At 40.6% G+C, this 14,718-nt stretch overlaps 1 protein-coding gene across 1 annotated transcript in view; it reads left to right on the top strand.

Moving 5' to 3' along the window:
• Window positions 1–14,718, top strand: part of MCF2L2 (MCF.2 cell line derived transforming sequence-like 2) — a 170,510-nt gene that overhangs the window by 20,051 nt on the left and 135,741 nt on the right. Inside the window, exon 5 of the mRNA XM_019667780.1 lies at window positions 1,821–1,970. Within this exon, the coding sequence (XP_019523325.1) occupies window positions 1,821–1,970 (150 nt within the window). The remainder of the gene's footprint in view (window positions 1–1,820; window positions 1,971–14,718) is intronic.

Raw genomic sequence — 14,718 nt, 5'->3', positions numbered from 1 at the left:
AAAGTAAAATACTGAATAATCTCATATTTTCTTATAATTCCATGATAAATTGGATTTTTATGTTATTTACCGTAATAAGCTATTAGTGAATGCAGTTGGAAGTATCTTATATGGATGTTAGATTATGTGAAACTAATAGCACTTTGATATACTTGCAAGAACGATTTTTATAAAAGTTAGTGTTTGTCTGACTTTCTAGGTCTTGAAGAACTGTGATGTTTAAGATTGTTCCTATGTCAAAACAAACTCATAGACACAGAGAACAAATTAGTGGTTGCAAGATGGGAGAAGGGTTGAGGGGAAGGGTGAAAATGGGGGAAGAGGTTAAGGACTACAAATTGGCAGTTATAAAAATGGTCACGGGGATGTAAAGTACGGCATAAGAAATATCGTCAATAATATTGTATTAATTCTGGTGTCAGATGGATACTAGACTTACCAGGGTGATCACTTTGTAAGGTATATAAGTGCCTAATCACGATGTTGTACACCTGAAGCTAATATAATATGTCAGCTGTAACTGGAAAATAAAAAATAAATTAAAAAAGAAGAGATTGTGGCTTTATCAATACTTGTGCTAGTAGGGGAGACCCTACCCACAGCAATGTTTCAAGTATGAAAATGGTGTAGAGAAAACTGGGTTTAGACAGGAAGGGGAAGCGTGCCACGCTCTGGAAGCCTGCCTGACCCCTGACCTCAGGCATAAAGAAGGACCACCTCAGATCTGGCACATTTTTTTATGATGTGTGTTTGGATTTTCAGAAATGTTCTCTGACGATGCAGGAGCAGAAGTAACTGTCCCAAATGAAAATTAGGTTGGTCCTCTTGGCTCCTACTGTTTATCCATTCAGTGTGTATGGGCCACCTATTGTGTGACAGGCACAGTATTATGCCCCGGGGCAACAGAGATGAATGTAACATTGTGCTTGCCCTCCAGGGGTAAAATTATCTCAGAAGCAGAAGAAAGTGGGTGAGGCTGCACCAGTCTGGCTGAGTGGAATGATTTGGGGACTGAAAAACCATGCACCTTCTGATGGTTACGGTCACTTTTTCTAGGCTAGGCCACACGTTTCCTAAAGCACCCTGCTAAAATGCAGGTATCTTACCAGGATATTAGCTATGAAGTCACTAACCCATTGGCAGGTATTCATTTAATGGCAGAGTAGGGTCCTTAAGTGGAAGGGGCACAGGATAAGGTCAATTTTTGTAAAGGAAAAGGAAGGAAGAGGTCCCCAACCTCCCCCGATGTGTGACAGCAATGACTCTGTTAAAGGTCACTAGTGCATTCATCACTGGTTTTATCTTTTCCCTCAGTTTTATATCCTCTCAGCAGCATTTGACAAGCTTCTCAGAGATGCAAGGCAGCCTGGCTGTGTGTGTACAGGGAGGGGGAAGATAGAGTGCAGTGTAGGGTCTAGAAGAGAAAGAAAGGTTTATTAAAGGGAGGGATGGGTGTCCCTCCCCTTTTTAGCACTTCACCTGGGTCTGATTTCATGTTAGGTGTTTTTAGGATTACGAACAATGCTCTAAAATGGAAATAGCTAACCCTGTTTGAATCCTGCCTGCCTTCCTTCCTCCCTGCCTGAGTAACATGATCTTGGGCAATTTATTTGACCTTTTGGAGATCCTGTTTCTATAAAATGGAGATAAAATGCCTCCCACTCTGGATTGTTGAGATGATAGGCAAATATATAGCACCAAGTATAATGCATGGCCCCTTGCAGGTACTCATGAAATGGTAGCTAGTCCTACTGTCCTTCCACTGAGAAAGGATATTGGCGAATATTAACCCCTCCACATTGTTATTTCTGACCTCCCAGGCCATCGAAAACTTTGCCTTGACCTTGAAGACCACTGCCCAGATGCTTCAGATGTGTGGGACCTGCTTGGCCACATCAGAGCTGCCCACAGGCAGGCTGTCCACTGAAGAGCTTCTCGTGTCCCACACGAGGCAGTGGGACACGCTGCAGGTGAGTGCGTCAGTGGCCTCTCACAGCCCAGCCTCTGTGCCAGCAGATGGTTGGCCTCCTGCAGAGAGCCGGGGGGAGAATGAAGTCCTCTTCTTCCCTCTTCTCCGGTGACTTGGCAGCCACTGAGCGTCTTCAACCTTCTAGACAGTACATGAAGAGAAAAATCTCTTGAATCTGGGTGGTACATGTAAAAGAATTGCAGTGAAGACCTGTGAGAAGCATTCCAGCAAAGGGAAACTCATTCGAGCTTTGTATGCTGTCAAAATGAGGTGTGTGAGCCTCATTTAAAAGGGCTCATATAAAAGGGCCATACTCCTATGATCTGCTAAAGATAGGAACAAGATATAATGGCTGAAACTGTAGGGAGAGCAGAAAGTCAGCTTTTGAAGCATAAGCTTTTCTGTGGCTGTTGTAAAATTTGGGGGCTGACTAATAAGCTGACACATTGCTTCACTTTGTCAGGGATGTGTCTTTTTATTTGGGGACTAATTTGAGAAAGAAGACTCTGGAAGGTGCTTTGAACTGCGTTTAAGTAGAAGCACTTATTATTATTATTATTTTTTTTTAGCTGAGCCATCCTGCTACCTGTTGGCAGCTCAGCGGCTGCTCAGCTCGGGCTGGACTCGAACCGCTGTTGCTCAGAGCTCAAACTCTTGAGCGAGCTCTTAACCAACTGAGCCACTCGGCCGGCCCCTTAGAAGCACTTATTAAATGATTCACAAAAAGCATGTCAGAACTGCTTTTATGAGTTGCAGAGAGGGAGCTTGGCCGATTCTTTAGGTCATGCAGTAAAGGGAAGTCTCCCTGGGGCTGACTGGATGGGAGTCAGCCCCCTTCTGCCTCCAGAAACACAAACAGATGGACTCCATTATTTCACAAAATGCAAGAACTCAAGAGGACAGCAAACTGAGGATTAGAAGGTTGATACGTCTTAGCATTACATGTATTCTTGATGCATGGAGTCTGAGAAGAGCTGCATTGTGACCCAAAAATTTGAAAAAATGCTTGCTAGGTGTTTGATCTGTTCATTGATTCAACATTTATTGATTACCCACCACTATGTGCCTGGAAAACAAACAAAAAATGTGAACTCAAGGAACACATCATTTATTTAGGGTAATCTCAGAGTTTAGTGGTTGAGGAATATTAGTTCTTTCATGTGCCAGGGAGCACTGTTCAATTCTTTCTTTAAGGAGCTTGATATTGAAAAAGAGTTCAAAATATATTGCCAAGATGACTCTGAGTAACCGAAAGATCTGGAATGGAACTGTGAAAGCCTGAAAGCATCCTGAAAATTTTCCCTAAAAATATTTCTCAGAAGTTTGACCCTTTTCTTTGCCAAATATATTGCCCAAGTTCACCTCCCATGATTCTTGGAAGAGATGGCATGTGTTGCGGAAGACCTGGTGCCTCTGTGAAGTCTGCCAGAAAAGGGCCCAGGCCCACAGGTCACAGACCACAGGAGTCTGCAGAGTGGTCAGTTAGCACACGGGTACAAGGGTGAGAATGCCAAACGCAGCAGAAAAGCCCTGTGCATGGAACTCCTGGCCTAGGCTCATCAAGTGTGCTCTCTGCCTCATTCCAAGATGGGTTTGGAGAGGAGCAGAGCAGAAGCACCGAGAAAACAACGTGGCCAATCAGGGAGGTCTCTGACAAAAGGGTAAGATATTTTGGATTTTAGATGAGGACATGTATCTGAAGAATGAAAGCAGCTAATGAGGTCCTGCTGCATGGTGCAGGGAGGGTGCCCAGGAGGGGTGGAACAGGCAAACAGTTCCACAGAGGGAAAGAACTACTCTCCAAGATGGAATAAGGTCATTTTCTTGGGCATGGTGGCAAGCTGTTATTGGTATTAAAACATACAACTCCGAGCAAAGAAGGCTAAAAGTTCACTCAGATTATGTAGTGGAGTAACTTTGTAGAATAATTTGCAGTATTGTCTGACATCTATAAGAAATAACTTTATAGTCTAATTATCTTATCTCAATTTGGTTCAACACCCATATCTAGTCAGTAAGACAAGTGAAAGGAATTTAGATTTCATTTAATTAGCCTTTTAGTAAGAAAATAAATGCAAACTCTTATATAAACAGAACTGTTATACTTGCATTTATATTCCACATTTCTCCAAAATCATGGAGAGGACCTACAAGTATAAACGATTTTAAGATAAAATTCTCAGAGTTTAATTTGTCCAAGTGTTTACCTTGATTAAGTTTTACCTGTCTTTATTTTGCCAAGTAATAGTAATATCTTTTTAAAGACAAGACAGAGTGTTAAAGCCTTTTTGTTATTACTAATTATTGGCCTACCACAAATTTGATTTCTTTGTTCCTTATCTATTAGATGCAAAAACACCAAAACCATTTACTTAGAGTTACATTTTTCATTTTTCTATCCAAAAATGCTTTAACGAGAGAAAGGGTTTATATTTTTACATTTAAACTTTTATTAAAAACTTAGTAACTTTTGTAATTATTTATACACATTTTATTTTATTCTTATTAGAGTATATTACTTACCTTTTAACCAAAAGTTCTGTAACTAATTAAATTTTTTTTCCATTTGGGAAAAATCTTTTTCCAACTGAACAACCAATATAAGATTAATTCCTCAGATCAGTAAACTTTTTAATCTATTTAAATATCTGTACAAGTTACAATGAATGATTTATGGCTTTCTCCCGGCCTGGAAAGTTTTTGTCTAAACAGCACAGCATTAAGAGATTTGGTTTAATATCTTTATTTCCTTTCTCCTGAGGATCTTTGAGACCCCCTTTTTTTTTCAGATCCAATAAGCACCCAGTTGTCTCTATAATCAACCAATCAGAATAAGAGAGTAATTGAATTTGAGAACTTTTATAGCTCAGTCTCATTTGCTAATTCTTTATGGAATTAAAATAGTTCTAATTTATTTATTTTGACTTTTTCAAAATTATCTTCCAAAAGAACCTCTTCTCTTTTGGCCACACTGTTATGTCAAACCAACCTGTTTACAAAGAAAAAAAATTCAGAACATTCACAGCAAAACACTTCACAAACATTCATAGAAAGTTTGATTCAAACTTTAAAGCCAATTTATGACTTTAAAGAAGGCTCTTCTCTGGAAATATAAATTCCTTTTCCTAAGGCTGAATGACCATTTGACTTTTAATCATGTTTATAGTCATAGAGTGCTCTCAATTTCAATATATGTCATTTTCTGTCCAATCAGATTGTGAGCACTTGGGCTTCATGCTAAGATTTGAAACCTTATTTTCTCTTGATTTCACTACACCATCTGAGGGACAGAAAGGAAGAGAGAGAGTCCTGTACACACACCCAGCTTTGGCCTTCTCTGGGAGAGGCCAATATCCTATGAGTCCAGACAAGCACATACAACTTGGCACACTTACCCTGTATCTGCGTGTGCTTTTCACACACTGATGGAGAGTTAGAGCACGTATTCAGAGCATGTGCGTACAGGTGTCCCAAACTCTTCAGCCTATTGGATCCTTCTCCAAGGAGAGCTCCCATTTTCTGAGGAAAAGGTTACTTGGCAGACTATAGGCCATCTCTCAGTTTACAAGCAGTATGATAGCACTTACCTTCTGCCTGTCTGTATAAAGAGAAGAAATCCACCCAAACTCCTGTGACCTTCTACAGATGTTCCCAGAAGCAGGTCCCTAAGCTATTCCTCTACCATGAGTGCCGGCAGTAAAAAGATTAAATACCCAAAATGATGAAGGACGTTTTGTCTTCATGGGAACTGAAACTGCTTCAGATCCTTTGACCATGGGACAACTGGATACCCACATGGAAAAGAAGGAAATTGGATGCTTACCTCACACCATATATAAAAATTAACTCAAAATTGATCAAAGAATTAAATGTAAATTCTAAAGCTATAAAACTCTTAGATGAAAATATAGATGTAAATCTTCATAACCTTAGATTAGGCAATGGTGTCTTAGATAAGACACGAAAAGCACAAGCAACCGAAGAAAAAACAAATAAATTAAACATCATCGAAATTAAGAACTTCTGTGTTTCAAAGGACACTATCAAGAAGGTGAAAAGACAACCCACAAAATGAGAGAAAATACTTGCAAATCATATATCTGATAAGGGTCTAGTATCCAGAACATATGGGTAAAAACGGCTCTTACAACTCAATATAAAAAGACAAAAACCTAGTTAAGAAATGGGCAAAGCATTTGAATAGACATATCTCCGAAGAAGATATACAAATGGCTATTAAGCACATGAGAACATGTGCAACATCATTAGTCATTGGGGAAATGCTAATCAAAGCCACAATGATAGACCCACTAGAGTGGCTATCGTAAAAAAGACGGATAATAGCAAGTGTTGGTAAGGATGTGAAGAAATATGAATCCTCATACATTGCTGGTAGGAATGTAAACTGTCTGGTAAGTCCTCAAAAAGTTAAATATAGTTACCATGCGACCTAGCATTTCTGCTCCTAGATATATACACAAGAGAATTGCAAATATATACTTCACACAAAAACGTACAGGAATGTTCATAGCAGCATTATTCATAACACCCCCAAAGTGGAAACAATCCACATGTCCATCAACTAACTTACGAATGGATAAACAAAATGTGGTGTATCCATACAAAGGAATCTGATTCGGTTACAGAAAGGAATGAAATACAAACGTGCTACAACATGGATGAACCTTGAAATAACAACGTGAAGTGAAGGAAGCAGATACAAAAGGCCACATATTGTATGACTCAGTTTATAGGAAATGTTGAGAATAGGCAAATCCATCCAGAAGCAGGCAGATGAGTGGGTTGCCAGGGGCTGGAAGAGGGTGAAATGGAGGAGGACTGCTAATAGGTATGGGATTCTTTTGTGGGGGGGATGAAAATATTTTAGAAGAAAAATGTGAAACTGTACACCTTAAAAGAGTGAATATTAAGGTATAAAAGTTATATCTCAATTTATAAAAAAGAAAAGCCCCTCAGGCTCTAAGACTACAATAAAACAGCTACAAACCCTATGCAGATTATATTCTTTTCTTACTCTGTTTAATAATGGCCCTGCAGACTTTCTTTCTTAGCAAAAAGCTCTTCCTATTGTTTTATTTCCTGCTGGTGTTAGAAGCAGTTCACAGAAGCTGGCAGTCTCCCTCCTGATCCCCAAAGGGGGTGATTCTCACCTTTTCTCTGGGCTCATTTAAGCCAGAAACAATGTTGGCCTTCTGCTCTTAGACACTTTAGTCAACTAAACACTATACCATGTGTTCATTTAAAGAGAGTAAGACTCTCAGTTTTGTTTTTGTTGTTGTTAAAATAGGAAGTTTAACAGAGCCATAGGCCTTTTCTCATCATGCAAGGGGAGAGAGGAAAGTGCCAGTGGTCCTTAATCATGTGATAGAGCAATCTTTACAAATACGAATACTGCTTAGTATTCAGTCTTTGTTCCATTCAGTGTTCATTCTGTTTTGTATTCAGAGATTACAACTCCATCAATATTAGCAGGGTAACAAATAATGGAGAAGATAACCAGAATTACAAGTTATTTTCACAGGCCCTAGAAATAATTTTATAGTCTTAGAAATTTTTTAAGACCCTTTTGTTCAAACTCTACTTTGCAGAGAACATAAGTTAGACATGAACTGGCACACAGGCCTCAGTCTTGCATAGGAAGACAAAATTGGTATTCTTATGAATATTTTCAATGTTGATACCTTAACAAATGAGTGTTTTGAACTAGTTTTGTACCACAGGAAGACCTCTCTTGGTAGTTTCTGAGTACAGGGGACATCTCATGTCTTTCAGGGACTTCTTTTTTCTAAATTATGAAGGCTTGCATTTTAAAGGCCAGATTCTGGAATTCATTAGTTAGCATTATAAACCAAACAGAACAGTAGAGCTAACGTTTAGTGGGAAAAAAGGGGGAGTAATAAAAGTAAAATGAGTATAAAGCATTAATCATTCATGTATTCTCTAGGCTCTGATTCATCCCTTTACTTTCTATCCCACCTCCATTCCCAGCCCATGACACAGCCGAACACAGTGCCTGGCATGTAATAATAGATCTTTATAAATATATTTTGAAAGAATGCCCATATTCATGCTTACCTTTGTCTTAGGGAAGAATTTCTCCAGAAAATTTAAATTCTTTCGAGCCTGAAATAGTCCCCCTTGCCCTGTTAAGTGGGTCTTCTTCTGAACCAATTGCTTTTTCCCATAATGACAGAACCATAATGATGAGTACACACTGGGATAGCAATATCCACTGTTAAAAGAGTTAAATATTTACATCCCTTGAGTGCCCACTCCACCTCCCTGGCCCATTTCCTGATCCACAAGATCTCTTCATGATTCTAGCAACTAAAGGGTGTCTACGAAAACCATCCAGCCTACGAGAAAACTTATAAGAGTTTATTTGAGCCAAACTGATGACAATTGCGGGGAAGCAAATCTAAACGGATTGACAAAATGCTCTGCAAAAAAACGGTTTTCAGTTTATTTTATACATAAAATCAAAGGAGGAAGGTTACATGAAATCCATTGGTGATAGATTAAGGGAGTGGGAGAGAGCAAAGCGAGGAAATCTTTGGGATCCGATGAAAGTAAATTGGAGACAGGTACTTCTTTTACATTGGTGGGTGCAGGATAGTTAACAGTTAGCTTTTTACAGCACATAGAGATGGTAATCAGGAAACAAGCATAATAATGAGGAATTTTGCAGTTTCTAGCTCTGGTCTGGAAAAAGGATTACTGACATTCCTAAAATGTTATCTTAGGTGCAAAAAGACAATAGACAGGCCCACTGAAAAGGGACAGATTAACTTTATGAAGAAAGCTGAAGATGTGACTTCCCGCCATGGCCCACTTAGTTATGAAATTTTTTTATGCTCAGGCCATCTTATGTCGTTATTTTCAGTCTCCTGAGCTTGTCAGGTTAACATGTGGCCCCTTTTCCATCCATCTGAACCACAGATGGCCTCAGGATTGTTGCAGCTTTGCATCTGACATCTGTGCTGATTGGCCAGTCCCTGCTGTATACAGGTATTACATATTTTGAATTGTCACTACTGTGGACAAGGGCAAATTCTGTTTTGGGGCTGGGCAGCTTACCTTAATACTTTTCAAATATCATAGTTGCTCAAACGTTCCCTCTGTGTTCATGGCAGATTTTGGTAACCCTGCTGAAGCTGACCATGTGGCCTAGTCCCAAAGCAGTAATAGGGTCACAATTTTTCTTTGCATTTTTTTTTTTTAGCTGAGCCATCCTGCTACCTATTGGCAGCTTAGCGGCAGCTCAGTGGCAGCTCAGCTCGGGCCGAGCATCGAACCGCTGTTGCTCAGAGCTCAAACTCTGGAGTGAGCTCTTAACCAACTGAGCTACTCAGCCGGCCCCCGCATTTTTTTTTTTTAACCATGAGAAGAGGATACATAGTATATGACATCACTTGCTAAGATTCATCTTCCCTCTCTCACACATTTCGCCTCACATTCCGCAGCCTTTTGGGTGTGTTTCTCTTTCAAGCTTCCCTAGCAATATGCCTCTTCTTTGGCCCCTCCATCTTTCCTCCCAACTCTGCATCACACCCTCCCACACACAATCTATATATTTATAACAATGGCTAATGCCAGAATACTGCTGGAATGCTGGAAGCTCAGTGGCAGTTAAGAAACCGAGTGACAAAAGCCAGGACCCTTTCTAGTGGGTAAGAAGAGGAGGGAAAAGCTAAGAGCAATTACTAATGAGTGCTTTCCCGCCCCCATCATGTCTTATTTGTCTTTATTCATCTGTAACCTGATTACTTTCAGACCATTATTAATTCATCCAACTTACAAATATTTAATGAACATTGATGAGATCAGAAGAAATGTGGCCGATACCTAGAATGGAAAAGAAGGGATATGTCCAGTTCCCAGGCGGGAATAGCAGCCAACTGGCTGACATGTGGTGTTATCTGGAGTGAACAGAGCCACAGGGGGTATCCAGAGATTTTGAGGGGCTACATCAGAGAAGTCAAATTTATCGTGAGGATGGGTATGGATGACGGAAACCTTCAAGGGGGTGAGTACTGGAGTGGGGTGGGATACAAAGAGCAAAGGCATGAGGTTGGAGGGCCAGATTTCAGTGGAGAGTATAAAATTCCACCGGGAGTGAGCTGGAGGCTCTGTGAAGACTGGAGGTTGGCCAGGGTGGGAAGAAGAGATTCATGTGCATAGAGATGATTGTTTTGTAACTATGAGACTCTTCTAACTCAGTGCATACCCAACCAACATCCTGTGTTACCCAGGAACTTCCGGGAGCAAAATTCTAGATCATGTTCTGCCTCTCTTGCGTTGCCTTGTGGTTAGCACTTGGCATTGAGGTGACATGCGCTGTGTGAGTAGAGGACTAAAACTATTGGTTCGGAAGGAGATAGCCTGACATCTTCCCCAATTGAAAAGCTTTAAGTCTCTATGTAAAAACAGCAGAATAGAATTGCTTTGGAAGTATGAATCTTTCCATGTCAAACTGAAATTGTTGCCCGTCTCAGCCAAACTTCAATAATTGAACAAGGCCAGACTCCGGGAGCAGGTGGAAGGAGAGGCAGGTTTTTGTTGAGATCAGATGAAGTTTTTTTCATGGTCACCTAGCAATTATTACATTATTATTGCATGGTAGTTCTCAGCATGTAACATTTAATCTGTCATTTTCTTTTTTAAGATTTTTATTAAAATAGACATAGCATACAATATTGTATTAGTTTCAGGTATACACCATAGTTATTCACCATTTATACACCTAAAAAAGTGATAACCATGATAAGTCCATAACATTGAACCATGCTATCACAATATTATTGACTATCTCCCCCATGTATATATTATATCCCCATGACTTATTTATTTTATACCTGGAAATTTGAACCTCTTATTCCCCTTCACCTTCCCCCCACATCACCACTTTTTAAAAATTTTCCATTACCGTTGACATTCCATATTATTTTATATTAATTTCAGGTGTACAGCATATGGTTAGACATTTATATAATTTAAGAACTGATTCCCTGACTAGTCTAGTACCCACGTGGCACTATACACAGTTATTACCATATTATTGTCTATATTCCCTATGCTTTACTTTACATCCCATGACTATTTGTAACTACCAATTTGTACTTCTTAATCCCTTCATCTTTTTCACCCTGCCCTCCAACCCCCCTCCTAGTTATCACCATGATAAACCTAGTACCCATCTGACACCATATATAGTTATTACAATATTATTGATAATATTCCATATGCTATACCCTACATCCCCATGACTACTTTGTAACAGCCAATTTGTACTTCTTAATCCCTTCCCCTTTTTCACCCACCCCCAATGCCCCTCCCATCTGGCAACCATCAAAATGTTCTCTGTATCTATGAGTTTGTATCTGTTTTATTTGTTTGTTTCGTTCTTTAGATTCCACATATAAGCAAAATCACATTGCATCTGTCTTGCTCTCTCTGACATAGTCCACTCAGCACAATTTCCTCCAGGTCCATCCATGCTGCCACAGATGAAAAGAACCCATTCCCATCCATGGCTGAGCAATATTCCATTGTATATATGTACCACGTATTCTTTATCCATTCATTCATCAATGGACTCTCAGGCTGCCTCCACATCTTGGCCATTGTAAACAATGCTGCAATGAACATATGGATGCACATGTCTCCTCAAAGTAGTATTTTGGGTTTCTTCAGATAAATACCCAGAAGTGGGATTACTCGGTCCTTCTTTGTCTGTTGTTATTGCCTTTGTTTTAAAGTCTATTTCTCTGGTTATAAGTATTGTTACCCCAGCTTTTTTTTTTTTTCATTCCCATTTTCTTGAAATATCTTTATCCATCCCTTTAAATTCAAATGTGTGTGTCTTTCAATCTGAAGTGAGTCTCTGGTAGGCAGCATATGTAAGGGTCTTGTTTTCTTATTAATTCATCCACCCTATGTTTTGATTGGAGCATTTTAATCCATTTGCATTAAAAGTAATTGTTGATAGATGTGTAGTTATTGCCATTTTATTCCTCATATTTTTTATTTTTTTTGTCCCAAGTCCCTCTAACATTCCTTGTAATACTGGTTTGGTGGTGATGAACTCCTTTAGCTTTTTCTTATCTGGGAAGCTCTATCTGTCCTTGATTCTAAGTGATAGCTTGCTGGGTAGAGTAACCTTGGTAATAAGGTCCTTGCTTTTCATCACTGAATATTTCCTGCTAATCCCTTCTGGCATGCAAAGTTTCTGTTGAGAAATCAGCTGACAGTCTTATGGGAGCTCTCTTGTCAGTAACTAACTGCTTTTCTCTTGCTGCTTTTAAGATTCTCTCTTTGTCTCTAACCTTTGGCACTTTGATTATGACGTGTCTTGGTGTGGGCCTCTTTGGGTTCATCTTGTTTGGGACTCTGCACTTCCTGGGCTTGTATATTTATTTCCTTCATCAGGTTAGGGAAATTTTCCTTCATTATTTCTTCAAATAGGTTGAAAACCTATTAATTAATTGAAAATTAATTGCCCTCTCTCTTCTCCTTCTAGTACCCCTATGATGCAAATGTTGGTTGCTTGCTGTTGTCCCAGAGGCCCCTAAAACTATCCCCCTTTTTTTATTATTATTTTCTTTTTGCTGTTCTGTTTGGGTATTTTCTGCTACCTTATCTTCTAAATTGCTTATTCACTGCTCTGCTTCATTTAATCTACTGTTGATGTCCTGTAATACATTCTGCATTTCAGTTAGTGCATTCTTTATTTCTGACCGGTTCTTTTTTATGTTTTCTATCTCTATTTTTACGTTTCCTATCTCTTTGTTGAAGTTCTGCCTGAGATCACTGAGCATCCTTATAACCTGTGTTTTGAACTCTGCGTCTGGTAGGTTGCTTGTCTCCATTTTGTTTAGTTCTTTTTCTGGAGCTTTGTTCTGTTCTTTCATTTGAGACATGTTTCTTTGTCTCCACATTTTGGCTGCCCCCCTGTTTGTTTCTATGTATTAGGTAGAATTGCTACAAGTCTTAGTAGAGTGGTCTTATGTAGTAGGTGTCCTATGGGGCCCAGTGGCACAGTATCCCTGGTCACCAGAGCTGGGTGCTCCAGGTGTGTTCACTATGGGTGTTGTGTATGCCCGCATGTTGTAGCTGAGCATTAGTTTCTGATTGCACATTATTTGGAGGGATTAACCCATTGGGTTAATTAGCTGTGGGGACTGGTCGTGACTATAGTGGAGGAGGTGTTGTATAGGGGCTGATCCTACACAACAGGATTCACTTTAGCAGAGCTCTTGTGCCTGTCCAGCCTGTCCGTTGGCTGTGTTGTCCTTGGAGGTTGGTGGGTAATGCTCTAGCTCGGTCTGAAGCTGGCCACTGGGTGCGCCAGCCTGGGGGCCTCCTCGGAGAGTTCCTGCCTCAGAACAAGTTCAGCCACAGTCTGTGCCCTGCCTGGGGCCACCTGGAATGAGCCACAAAGCAATCCACAGTTGGCCATCAGCTGAGCTGGGTTTGGAGGTGCCTTGAGAGGCCAAGCCACAAACTGAAGCCAGCTGTTGCTAGTGCCAGACTTGGGGCTCCTCGGCAAGAGATACAGGACACGCCAAAGCCAGATGCTGCTTATTTGGGTTTTGTGAACCTTTGAGAGATTTTAGGATAGTCTGTAGCATGAGCCAAGACAGATCGTTTGTATGGATAAGCTACTGGAAGAGGCTTGGGTGTGCCCGAATGTTGGGTGGGGCGGGGTCTCAGGGAATTACCAGGGCAGGGTGAATGAATAGTCTTAGCCAGGTTGATGGAGACTCACATATGGTGGCCACCTGTGTCTGCACGCCAGGAGGGAGCAGGCTCAACAAAGGAACGATGTCTTCTGCCAGCTCCTCCATCCAGGATAAAGCTTCCCCTCCAACCCTCGCTCTGAAGCCAGACAACTCAGTTCCTATCAATATGCCCCTGGCACCCTACTAGCTGCTGCCCCAGTGCTGGGGCTCAGAGCAAGTGAGACCATCAGCAAGTAAGTTTGTGTGCAGGCCCTTTAAGAGGAGCATCTGGGAATGTAGCCACCTTCATTCTCACTCAGCCACAATCTGTGCTGGTTTTCATAGCAAGATGGGAACTTCTCTCCCAGCACTGGTACCCAGGGCTCGAAAGCCTGATGTGGAGCTGGGACCCTTTGCTCCTCCAGGAGGTCCTCTGCAGCCAAGATGGCCCTCCCAATTTTTAATGGTCACATACTGGTGTGGGACCAGCTCATTTTGCGTCTCTGCCCCTCCTACCAATGGCCTCTTCTGTATGTATGTCCTTAGTTGTAGGGCTTCAGTTCAGCTAGACTTCTGGTGATTCTGAATGATGGTTCTGTAGTTTCGATATAATTTTGAAGTGGTTGTGAGAGGAGGTAAGCACAGCATTTACCTACTCCACCATCTTGACCAGAAATCCCAATATCTGTCATTTTCTTATTCCTGGTCACTATCTTGAATTAGAACCAGCTTTTGTTAACTAATTTTGCTTTTAATTTACAACAGCAGCTTAAGATACACACAAAATTTAACAGTTGTTGCTTTTGGAGAGGGAAAGTAGATGGGCTGGGGAAAAAAGACTTTCTTATTCCAATATGTGCCTTTTTGTATATTTTGAATTTTGTATCATGTGTATGTACTGCCTATTAAGAATAAGTTAACTTGGGCCGGCCGAGTGGCGCGATGGTTAAGAACTGGCTTGGGACACCAGAGGGCCCCGGTTCGGATCCCACATATGAGGGCCAGTGA

The sequence above is a fragment of the Hipposideros armiger genome, unplaced genomic scaffold (assembly GCF_001890085.2).
Source record: "Hipposideros armiger isolate ML-2016 unplaced genomic scaffold, ASM189008v1 scaffold_14, whole genome shotgun sequence".
In the NCBI taxonomy this organism is placed as follows: domain Eukaryota; kingdom Metazoa; phylum Chordata; class Mammalia; order Chiroptera; family Hipposideridae; genus Hipposideros; species Hipposideros armiger.
The sequence above is the reverse complement of the archived record's forward strand: the minus strand, read 5'-3'. Positions and strand labels throughout refer to the sequence as shown.